Below are 11,780 nucleotides of genomic sequence, written 5' to 3'. Positions count from 1 at the left end.
TTAAATAAAGTCCTTCACTTTCACTTCACTTCATGTGCCCGTATGGACCCTTAAATCAAACACCCAGAGTTTAACTGATAGAAAAATGGATGTTCTTAGATTTGATAAATAAATTAAGCAAAAATTCTGTCAGCATAAATGAATATACATTATTTACAATTTCAATAAAACCAAAAGTATATATATGCATGTATATATTTAATATAATTGTAGATTCACAAACATACCCATCACAGCCCACTGTTGAACAACTTGATCCTTTATGACTTTAGGAAAAAGCAGAAGACATCTCTCACAGATGTCATAAATGAAAAGCTCACAGTTTCCACGCACTTGCTGTACATTTGTAAAACTGTTCTGTGACATTCTCTGGACAAATTACCAGTAGTTTCATTAAAACAAGGATATTTTTAGCACAATGTCTTGAAATTAAGGCCAGAATAGCCATACAGGCATATTCTTTGGCAGAAAAATTAAATGTTTTTTTCTTGGGAACCATTAGTTTCACTTTCATCAGGGGAGTCCAGTGAATGGCCATCAGTGTCAGAGTTGTCAATTTCTTCAGAGGAGTCGGAACTGAAACTTCAACATCATTACCTGAATCACTGTCTGTGGAAAAATCTGAGTTGTTGTGTATTACATCAATTGGTATTTCTGTAGTCTTTTCAGGTATAGGCAACTCGGTTTCATCAAATGCTTCTGTGAAGCTTCAATTCTTGCATAGAGGTTCACTCCATAATCCATCAAAGTCGTCCACAACATTTTTGCCAACAGCCATCTCACTGACAGGTGAGCCGAAAACTCTGAGGTCTTCTGTTCATGGTGCTGGAAATGATCTCCAGGAAAAAGGGACGCAAGAGAGGGAGATGATGTCAACTGGCCTGTGAAGACTGCTTTAAGCAATTTATGTGGTCGAATCTTGTAGATTTTGGTATGGGTATAGTGGGATCATCAATATGTTTCTTGTATTTCCTTGTCCTCGCAGTCACTTTAATTCATGACACAAGAAAATCAAAAGAATTAAAAAGATTATGAGTCAGTGGGAAACAAATAAATAACTGACATAAATAAATGACAATGAAAATTAAAAAACCTACATCTTGATGTATTGAAAAGACCATAGATCTCATATCATGTTAATCCTTATAAATAATTCAAAGGAAAAACGACAAGCATTGCAAATTTATACTTGCTGCATTGTGCTGACTGGGTGTTGAAACACATGGGCTCTCAAAATAGATTTGGTGGACTAATACAACAAGCTTAAGCTTATTTCGCAGAATTTATCTCGGTTCCTCAGGTCAATCTGAAACCTTTCAGGTGAATTTCGGCCTTTGGGGTTTTTAAAGAGCACACAATGCATTGCTTAGTTTGACTTATTTACAATTATAGCTCATCATAACAGAAAATCCCTATAAAATTGGATTCCTTACCTTTGCAGTGAACTTGATTTAAGTGCCTCACGATCCTTTGTTATCTTGACAACCATCGAGAACAGATCAACCAGTTAAAGTACGTTCCATTTTCCTCCTTGATTTCTTCGTAAAAAGTTTGTGTAGTTATTTCCGTTTGAAGCAAGACCCATCTTTCAGAAGACCACCAAAACAGCGTGGAAAGGGAAACAGACTTGCAATCGAAAGCGACTGGTCCGGCAACCTCGTTGCCAGTCTCTCTCTCCTTCTTCTCTAGTTTCCATTCTCTCCTCAACTGATCAACTGAACCAATCACAGCACGCGAATTTTCACGTGACTATCCTGGTGATTGAACCTGACAAAGATCGCGTTATTCATTCTCTTTTGGCGCCCGTCTTTGAATTCAGCATTTAACGGTTGATCGCTCGTGCGTTTTAGTAGATTTCACTTCCAAAATTATATCAAAATGGTTTTTGCTGCGGTCTTGTGATCAGAAGAAAACAGCGTGAGTGTCATTAACGAGAAACAAGTTATTCTTGGCGAAGATTTGGAGCTAAAAGAAAGTCTTCCTGTGGATGTTTCAACGGGGAAAAATTCAAAGGGCAGATTAGCCGTATACAGAATTATTTGGTGAGTAATCGAATTCAAGTAACCTTATATTATACAACGTAAATTCTTGTATTTAGACAAAAGCTTTTGAATGAACTTTATCATCACGAATCATACACGAGTGGGTCACTCAGTCATGGCATGAAATGAATTCTGGCTAAAGCAAAGTTGAAACAATTTAGGTTGCCCAGAGTGCGTGCCTGAACAATTTGATTTGTGAGGAGCAAGTCGTTTCTCTCGCCTCACTTGTTCAAACGAAATAAATATAGCAGTTCTCTCTGATCCCAGTCATAGTTCTTGACAAAAACTCCAACGAGGCAGCCACAGTGTGCATGAGTTTGATGTCTCCTGTGTGTTACAGCCTGACTGTATGGCAATCCGTGTTGATCTTCAATTGTTGTCCATCTGTATATTCTTTTGTGTTTACTCTATTATTTACAGTGGAAATGTTCCTTTAATGTTTTAAGTGTCTTTTTTAATATTTCTAATGTCTAAATTTGGCTAAAAACCGTGATATATATACAGTGTATCCTCCAATTCGAGAGTTGTTGATACACTTATAGAAGAAGGAAAACCTTGATTTAATCTACTGAAGGCACAAGATTTATGTAACATATTTATCAATAGTATACAAGCACCTTCACAATTATCAAGTCTTCTCTTTTAACATTTCAACCAGCTTACAGTCAGATCTTAATTAGCTGCATGTATTAAACTGTGAGCACATAAATATTTGGATCTCAGTCGTACAGTACCTCATATATATCGCAATGTAATGTATTTTTTAAATTTTGTTTTAGGTGTCATACAACAAAGATGAACATGGAGAGGCTAGCTGTTGACACCCTAATTAGAGGGTAACAAAAGAAGCTGTGGAATCAACAGAAATAACTGAACAGCAGCTAAGTTTGCCCAAACTCAGCCTTTTTTTAATTTTAAGGATTGTTTCAGTTTTGTTCTTATCATTGATTCCTTACATTCATGAAAATCCAGATTTGTTCCACATAATAACAATAATTTAAGCTAAAATCTTGTGTATGGAAAATTGTTGGATTTGTAAACCAAAAAAGTAAGTAAATTATCTGAAAAAGTTCTCTTTTTATCAAACATGTAAAAGTTTGACCTTCATATCTGTTTTCAGTTTTACTTTTGACTCTTGATGTAATGAAAAAGAAACAGGATAATTATTCTTATGTTTAAATTCATGAAAGCCAATGTAATAAACCATATATTTAAAACCTGTTTGATGTGATATCAGTGACTTTATTTGCTATTTTAATGCTGGACAGTAATCATCAAAATTTTGTCTGGCCTACAAATGATACAAAATTGCCAGTTTTTCTCAGATTTTCCAAAAAATTCCAACCTATTCTCAAAAAATCCTACAAATTCCAAGTTATTCTCAGAAATTCCTAAGAATTTTTGAGAATTTTAAGGCATTTTCAAGGTGAGTATATTTCAGTTGGAATTCCTAGGAATTCCTAGGAATTCCAAGTCAGCTCCATGTAAACTTGGAATTCCTAGGAATTCCTAGGAATTCCAAGTCCGAATTACCGTGACAATTCACACCTTAGATTCCTAGGAATTCCTAGGAATTTTTTCCTAGGAATTCTTAGGAAATTCCTAGGAATTCCTAGGAATTCTTAAAGTTATCTCACAAGGGTAAAGGTACTGCCAGCTGTGGAGTCCAGCAGTGCTTCCAGCCCCCATGTCATAGACTTGGCCAGCACTGAATCAACAGCATCAAACCCTGCATGGCTTATCACTCTTTCATCCTTGACGAGGAAGCAGCTCGGAACCATTGATGTGCCTAAAGTAACAGCCACCCCAATTCACTCAAGTGATATCACAAGGGTATTTGGCGCATACAGTGAAAAAGATCCCCTATCTCTAAATGAAAGACCCCCTGAGCAAGTAGTGCGTGATGCTGAAAAGGCTCTAAGAATGAAGCAAAACAACTTGAAACCTACAGGTGTTCAAATTGGAAATCTTGGAACATTTTCCAGCAATGGGATCTCAATCTTGAGGAAATTTTGTGATATATCCTCATTGAGAGCATCTATTCGAAGTGAGGAGAGATGGCTCATGGCAACTACAGATGGTCTCACTGCTAATGAAGTTAGATCCCTTGAACAGGTGTTGTGGCATCAGCGAATTGGCGAGACAATGTTAAGAGCTGGGCAGAAATCCGTCGATGTGGGATCTTTCTCAACTCTTGTCGGGGAGTGCTATCTGAACAACTTTGTGATTGATGTTGCCATTTTGCATTATCTCTGGGATGGCCAGAAGCAAGTGGGTACAAAGGCACTCTACCTTCCATGTGAAATACACACTTGGCTGAAGACCAAAGATGAGTTGTTCATTAAACAAAAGTTTCAGGGGGTACTTGGCACCTCAAGGGGGAGTGAGTTTGATCTTATTCTGTTGCCACTGCATATGAATGAGATACACTGGGGTCTGATTGTCATTGACCTTCTTAATAGGAAGTTGTTGTTCGATGATGGTTTCAAACTGCAGCCTGCCGGCAGTGTATTACCCACCATTAAGTATATCCTTGATGTTTTCCAGCAGCTGATGCTGGGTGCTCCATGTTTTAACAGTTTCTTTTGGTCCTCTATAAATGTTCTTGAGCGATTTGGAATGCCATCTCAGCACAACTGTGATATGACAGGGCAAGGGAATGGGAGCTGTGGCGTTGGTGTGATTCTAGTAGCGAGGGACTTCATTTTCAAGGGTGTCAATGGAACAGTTAATCAGTTTGGATGGCAGTACACAGAAATGAGGCATTTGAGAAAGACGTTGATGATTCAGATCATTAAATGGGCTTCTGAGTAGTTTCTGTTATTGGGATTCTTGCCGAATGCTAGATAAAACTATTGTTAATATTATCATGTATCGCCATAATGTATTCATGGATGTTTTCATATTTTTGTTTCAGTTATTGTTTGGCCTTCCTGCAGCAACAGAGGAACTTGGCTTCTTGAAGCTGTGACTCTGTGAGAGTATTTCTCCAGGTGCTTCTTGGGAACAAAATGTGAGCTTGAGTGTAAGTAATATTTTTTTTTCAATTTGTGAGTCTGGGAAGCTTTTTCATGAGTGTTTCTTAGGCAATTAAAGATACATTTTATATTTCTCATAATTATTAATATTTTACGAATTAAATTGTAGTATTAGGAAATATAAACATTATAATCACTGTTTGGTTTGCCTGAAACAACAGAGGAGCTTAGCTTTTTCAAGCTGCAAATCTGTGGGAAGCTTTTCCCCGGGTGTTTCTTGGGCTCTAAAATGTTCATTATTTCTCTTAAAAATCATTTTTGACTTGTTAATAATGAAGTAAGTAAATGTATATAAATATTGCAATCACTGTTTGACTTACCTGAAACAACAGAGGAGCTTAGCTTTTTCAAGCTGCAAATCTGTGGGAAGCTTTTCCCCGGGTGTTTCTTGGGCTCTAAAGTGTTCATTATTTCTCTTAAAAATCATTTTTGACTTGTTTGAATAATGAAGTAAGTAAATGTATATAAATATTGCAATCATTGTTTGGCTTTCCTGAAACAACAGAGGAGCTAATAGCTTTTTCAAGCTGCAAATCTGTGGGAAGCTTTTCCCCAGGTGTTTCTTGGGCTCTAAAATGTTCATTATTTCTCTTAAAAATCATTTTTGACTTGTTAATAATGAAGTAGGTAAATGTATATAAAAATTGCAATCATAATTTGGCTTGCCTGAAACAACAGAGGAGCCTAGCTTTTTCAAGCTGCAAATCTGTGGGAAGCTTTTCTCCAGGTGTTTCTTGGGTACTAAAATGTTCATTATTTCTCTTAAAAATCATTTTTGTCTAACTCGTAATGAAGGAAGTTAAAATGTATATAAATATTGCAATCACTGTTTGGCTTGCCTGAAACAACAGAGGAGCCTAGCTTTTTCAAGCTGAAAATCTGTGGGAAGCTTTTCCCCGGGTGTTTCTTGGGCACTAAAATGTTCATTATTTCTCTTCAAGATCATTTAATGAAGAAAGTTAAAATATTAATGTATATGAATATTGCAATCACTGTTTGGCTTGCCTGAAACAACAGAGGAGCCTAGCTTTTTCAAGCTGCAAATCTGTGGGACATTTCATGTTCCCCGGGTGTTTCTTGGGCACTAATACATGTTCATTGGTTACTGGTATCTTAAAAACAACAATAAAGGCTTATTTATATGTATATGAAAAGTGCAGTTTTTCACTTGTATATTGTATTCATTACTAATGCATACATGTGTATTTTGACTTTGTGGTTTAAGGATCCTGTTCATGATATTTTGAAACTGCTGTTACTTCATACATGAACCATGGACCTTGGAACATTACTCTTAACTTAAGGTCTACCTTTGTGTGAACTATAACATGATCTAATGACGTTTTTTTTTTTTCAGTGATCCCAAATTTTGAAGCCAAATTTCTGATCCCTGACCCTGCAAGTGAGAAAAATGTTGATCCCTGATCCCACAAAAAAGATACAGTCTGATCACTCGGTGGTCCCTAAAACTTTGTTATCCCAATTGCTGGCTTGTGATCCCTAATTTCAGGTCTATGAATGCCAATCCTACACTTTTGATCCCTGATCACAAATACCCCATTACGAACCTCGTACATGTGTAAAGACTCTTTAAAAAGAGGGTTGGTATGTTATTTTTCTGATGTTTTACCTTACCAACAAAATTAAATTTGCTATATCCTACCAGTCAAATATCACTTGTCTGCACATTACTCTACTTACTCTACTTAAATTTGCTATATTCTACCAGTCAAATATCACTTGTCTGCGCATTACTCTACTTAAGGTCTACCTGTTGTCTGTTGATTTGTCTATAAATGGACTTTTCCCATACATATTCTAACAGTTAAAATTCCATTTGTAGAGGTTTCGAATATCGGGGACCAGATTAGCTCGCATTCCCTTGTTGCTCTGCCTTCTCCAACACCAACAATTATTTTTGACTGAAGGGAGGCCTTCTTGGCAATCCGCATTTTTTTTAGCAGCTTCAAGGGCAGCGCGACCAGACAATTCAAGAACACTGCTGGGTAGTTCAGTGGTGCCATCAAAGGATTTTGTCAAGTGCAACTTCACCATTGGTTGCTCAGACTGTGCTTGCTCTAAGTCACCGATGTTGTAGCTTTTAAATGACATCCGCAAAGCTCTTTCCTTCCACATGGGAGGTTTGAGGTGTCTGTGCTCTTTTACCCCATTGAGTTTTGCACTTCCTACTTTGCTCAGTAGATGACTAAAGTAGTCAAGTTGGACATTTGTAAACATGAAGTGGCACCATTTTGCTGCAAAAATTAAATAAAAAATGTAGTTTTTTAACAAAATTTAGCTAAGACCTTGTAATTACTTTTAGTACGTAAGAGTACAATAAAATGGAGAGGTGATTGACTGTAAAATGTTTTTGTTTTCCTTTTTCTGGTTGTCCTTCACAAGTCTGTTCCAATTTTCCACACATTGAAACAAAAATTCTCATTCATCCATTCCTAGGTGACTCAACTTTGACCAGCTGTATGTAGATCAAGCATGTTTTCCAAATTGGGTGGAGTTTGTAAATTTCCTAAATAGAAATGCAATAAATTGTTGTTGAAGGACATCCAAAAGAGTTTTCTATACAAAATCCCGCAACCCCTCTACAACCCCCTACAGCAATGTTGACTCAAGAACATCATTCCAGCTTAAATCGACTGTTGATTGTGTTGTTGCTGTTGTTGTTTACAGCTTAGGGTAAGTTGAGCTTTTTAATAACAAGAATCCATGACTAGATTATTTCATTTGATTTACCACTAGTTTCCGCTGCTTAGAATGATTGCAGACTCTAAAAAACTGCGAGGTTTAGGTCATTGCTAGGTAAGGAACGCAGGAGGTGATTACGTCGGATACATCAAAACAACCCACAAGATATACTTATATATGTATATAAATACGTGAAGACCTTTATCCTTGAGTCGCAGAGTGCTCTACAAGTAAACTATGTACTGTAAACTCTGGCCAGGATTTCACTATTTTAGATCTTTTCGTAATTTGAATAGTGGCATTGACCGCGATAATTAATCATACTCCCAAAATGGAACATGTGGGAACTTTGAGGATTTCATATTAAGAAATCACATTGAAAATAATACTTACCAGGAACACTAGGGTTGTGCGCAGAGTTTATGCACTCAACTAATTCAGCCAACCATTTCAAGTACCCGTCGCATTCTTTTAAAAGTTGAGGCTTCACAATTGGAGCTTGCTTATTTCCGCTAGCAAAAGTAATACTCTGAGGTACATCATTACCAGGGTGTTTTTGGGTGTAATGTTTTTCCAGGGCCTTCCTGGTTTTAAACTGCCTTTCGCATAGAGGACAAAGCGTAACGTAGATTTCAGCCATAGTACAATCCCTTACTTACGCGGTGGCAATTCAAGTCCTTGAAACCGCACCAAGATCTCACTTCAAGCAAATATGCCAAACCGGAAATCTACAATCAAAGCCGAAACACAGACATATTCGAACTGTAGGTTATGAGTATCTGCGCATCATTTGAAGGCTATGATCCAGATAAAGATACTGATTCTCCTTAACCACAATTTACAAGCCAACGGACAAACCGAAAACTCAGTGCTGTTGATAGTGTTAGGAGAATTTTTTAATTCAGTAAAGGAGTAGTCAGATCATAATGGTAATTCTCTGATCATCTCTCTAATATGATCTACAACTTATTCCCATCAATGTGTCATTTTGGCTTGTTCATTTACTGTCGCACGTGCCGGGAGCATACCCAGAAATTCGCTGAATCATGAATGAAAAAGAGAGGCGTATTCATAAAGAGAGGAGAAAGAGGCAAAAGCGGAGGCGAAAAGAACGGAAAAGGGAAGAAGCGAGGCAAGCAAATATCGCAGATCGCCGTAAGCGCATAGAAAAAGAAGCAGCACGGATTGTAAAGGAGCAAGTCCGGGAAGTACATGCGTCAAGAAAACGGGCCGGCGCGGACCAAGACGAAGGCACACCAAAAAAGGCTCCTTGTCCAGGTTTGAGTTCAGTGAAGGAAATTAATCTATTTCACGTAATTGTCGCAGGAAAACATTTAGGATCAGGTACTTATGGTTCCTGCTACCTAGGGTCCTACAGAGGACTGGATGTTGTAGTCAAACAACTAAAAGTTAAAAAATACAGCGGAGAAACGCAAGAAGTTGCAGAGACGAGAGTCCGCAATGAATTGATCTACGAGGCTCGGATTATTAACAAGCTGGGTGACCCTCCCGGTCTTCCACTACTTTTCGGAGTATGCAGTAAGCGCGCACCATTTCGCCTTGTCATACAATTTCATGACGTGAAAGACCGTAGCTCAGCGCTCACGATTTCCAGCGCGCTGACCAAAATGGCGATATCAGCTGTAACAGTGTGGCTGGATGTTATACGAAAAGTGGCAGAAACTCTTCTTCACGTCCACAACGCCGGATTCGTCCACAATGACATTAAGGGAAACAATGTTGTTCTGGACAACCGGAATGAAAGAAAGTACAATCCCATTTTAATTGACTTCGGTAAAAGCTTGCCAGTGACTGGTCTCAAAGGACCCAAGGTTCTCTCGGCAGAACAGCAGACAAGATACAAGAAAGAGTATCCGCACACTGCCCCGGAATTAGTCGCAGGAAAGCGAGGGCAAAGTATTGCCAGTGACATTTTCAGCTTCGCCCATATGACAGAAGTTATTTTCACGAAGACCAAGCTGGGTACCCTGCCTGATGTACTTCAGAGAGCTTTGGACTCTGATCCAGACAGAAGGCCAGCTTTAAAGGAAATCATTGCGCTTCTTTGAACTATATTTCTTGTTTTAATTCTAACCTGTTTCTTGCTCTGAGATTTAGTGAGAATGCCAAAACGTAGAAAGTGCGATTGCGAAAAAAAATTCAGACTCGGGGTTGGGAACAGGAGACCTAGCGCGTTTTATTTTTTCGCGCATTCACTTTGGTTATTTTCTCATTCCTTCTCTCTGAGAGCACAGAACTGGCCATTCAATTCGAATAATTAAACGAAGACAGACTTTGGCCTGGTTTATGGAGAGTGTTAGTGTTAGTGTTATATTCGTTTTAGCCTCAAACAGTTTATCATTCTTAGATTTCCGTTTTAACAATCGATTGTTTGGTCTTAGTTTGTAGCAATCCGACAGGGATGCAGAGGAGCAAAGTACTGATTTGAAACTGACTAGGTGCACAAGGATCGTTTGTATTCTCAGTTTTCCCTGGCCTTTGGCCAGGTTGATAAATGAACAACTCCTTGACCAAAATGACATGATAAATTTATATTAGGCCGGTTTGAGTGGTCGTGGTAAATTGATTAAATCAGACAAGAAATCTTTTGATACGAAGAACTATTGAGTTAGTCTGTGACTGGTACGTACTGATATTTTACATGTAAGTAGAGTGTTCCTTTGGACGCTACTTTCAGTAAATGGAAAATATATAAAGATTTGTTAGCTGTAGCGAAATTTGTAACGAGCGGCACTAGTTGAATACAGAAAGATCTGTCAGTTCCAGTTCCGGTGTTAGATACCAGAGATAATATCAAAGGTACTGTGAGCGCAGAACTTAACGTCACTCACAGGACGGTTTTGTGAATCACGTATCCTCTCGTTGTCACAGATATTCTAAACGCGTTTCAAACATTCCCCAGAGTAATGTTCGTGACACAGTTTATTGTAAACAGTATTTATTGAAGCGAAGCGATGTACACAGATGATGCGAAGCGTAACGAATCAAATATCGAAGCGATGTATAGAAGCGTCGTAAAGAAGCGTTGTTGAGAAACGATTGAGAAACGGTGAAAACGGTGAAACGGTTTCGAAAACTAAAAAACAAATAACGAAGTAGAAACTACAATTAGGCTAGCTAGAAAACTACTACAAACTTAGGAAACAAACGTTTGGTAATGCAAAGACAATAAAAGACATTCAATAATGAAAAAACTTACTTCTGTGTCCGCGTGAGGGATTTCACATGCGTTGAGTTGAGCCTAAGAGTTTGATCTTAACACGATGACACGTTGACTAGAACTCGTTTTTTTGAACACGTTAGAGGAAATATTACCTAATACAAAGCATAATAGATTTCTTTGTTTCGTTAACCGTACGTGGGCAAACACATCCGCAAAATAACCACAAAAAAGGACGTCCTATGATTAATACAAAGAAACTTTAAAGGCTAGAAACGAAATTAAAAACCATAAAATACTTGGCGGTAACAGGTACCACGCATAATTCATATCATGCCTTAGATTTTCGGTTAGAACCAAGTAACAACTGGATACGAAAACCTCGGTGTTGATTAGTTGATTACGAAAAACAATTTGGCTTGTATTTTCCCTGATTTGTAATGAGACTGAACCGTAGCAGCGTTTTTCCCATTTCGTTGGGCATTAATTAAACGGAGACACTTTCGTGTGAATATTTTTACAGTTAGAAAACCTCGCGGTTTGAACGCGACAAAGCCGACTGTTTTTCTGTTTCGACAGTGAAAAACGCCATCGCGAGTAACATCAATTTATAGGTTTGAGTGCAGTGGATTAGCGCCGGCTGCGCTAATGTTTCCAGAAAGAAAAGGTTTTTAATTATCTTGATTTTGTTTTCAGAATGATTCCGTTGACAGATAGATGCCGTCTTAGTTTGATTTTTTAACACGTTTCTTGTCAAGAAGCATCAAATATATTATATCCTGCGGTTAAGTTGGCTTGGATTAAAACTAGACCCCC

General features: G+C 38.0%; 2 protein-coding genes and 2 long non-coding RNA genes across 4 annotated transcripts; 3 read left to right on the top strand and 1 right to left on the bottom strand.

Annotated features, from left to right (window-relative positions):
* Positions 1-181: 181 nt before the first annotated feature.
* On the bottom strand, positions 182-1,830 carry LOC149109003 (uncharacterized). The gene is made up of 2 exons (XR_016208722.1): positions 1,434-1,830; positions 182-988 (listed from the first exon to the last, which is right to left on the bottom strand). It is a non-coding gene; the product is annotated as an uncharacterized LOC149109003 (long non-coding RNA).
* Positions 1,831-1,882: 52 nt separating this feature from the next.
* LOC149109002 (uncharacterized) lies at positions 1,883-3,263 on the top strand. The gene is made up of 2 exons (XR_016208721.1): positions 1,883-2,042; positions 2,822-3,263. It is a non-coding gene; the product is annotated as an uncharacterized LOC149109002 (long non-coding RNA).
* Positions 3,264-3,299: 36 nt separating this feature from the next.
* On the top strand, positions 3,300-4,889 carry LOC149109001 (uncharacterized). The gene is made up of 2 exons (XM_089294578.1): positions 3,300-3,309; positions 3,700-4,889. The coding sequence occupies exons 1-2, from the start codon at positions 3,300-3,302 to the stop codon at positions 4,854-4,856; spliced, it is 1,167 nt and encodes a 388-aa protein (XP_089150704.1). The 3' UTR covers positions 4,857-4,889.
* Positions 4,890-8,498: 3,609 nt separating this feature from the next.
* On the top strand, positions 8,499-9,852 carry LOC149109000 (uncharacterized). Its single transcript, XM_089294985.1, has one exon. The coding sequence runs from the start codon at positions 8,830-8,832 to the stop codon at positions 9,850-9,852; it is 1,023 nt and encodes a 340-aa protein (XP_089151111.1). The 5' UTR covers positions 8,499-8,829.
* The last annotated feature ends 1,928 nt before the right edge of the window (positions 9,853-11,780 follow it).

The sequence above is a fragment of the Orbicella faveolata genome, unplaced genomic scaffold (genome assembly GCF_042242905.1).
Source record: "Orbicella faveolata isolate gen_17 unplaced genomic scaffold, um_ofav_v1 contig_25, whole genome shotgun sequence".
NCBI lineage: Eukaryota > Metazoa > Cnidaria > Anthozoa > Scleractinia > Merulinidae > Orbicella > Orbicella faveolata.
This window is presented reverse-complemented; position numbering and strand designations above follow the sequence as displayed.

What these genes read in the sequence shown, in the direction of transcription:
- LOC149109000 (XM_089294985.1), top strand. Translation starts at nt 8,830, where the DNA reads ATGAATGAAAAAGAGAGGCGTATTCATAAAGAGAGGAGAAAGAGGCAA.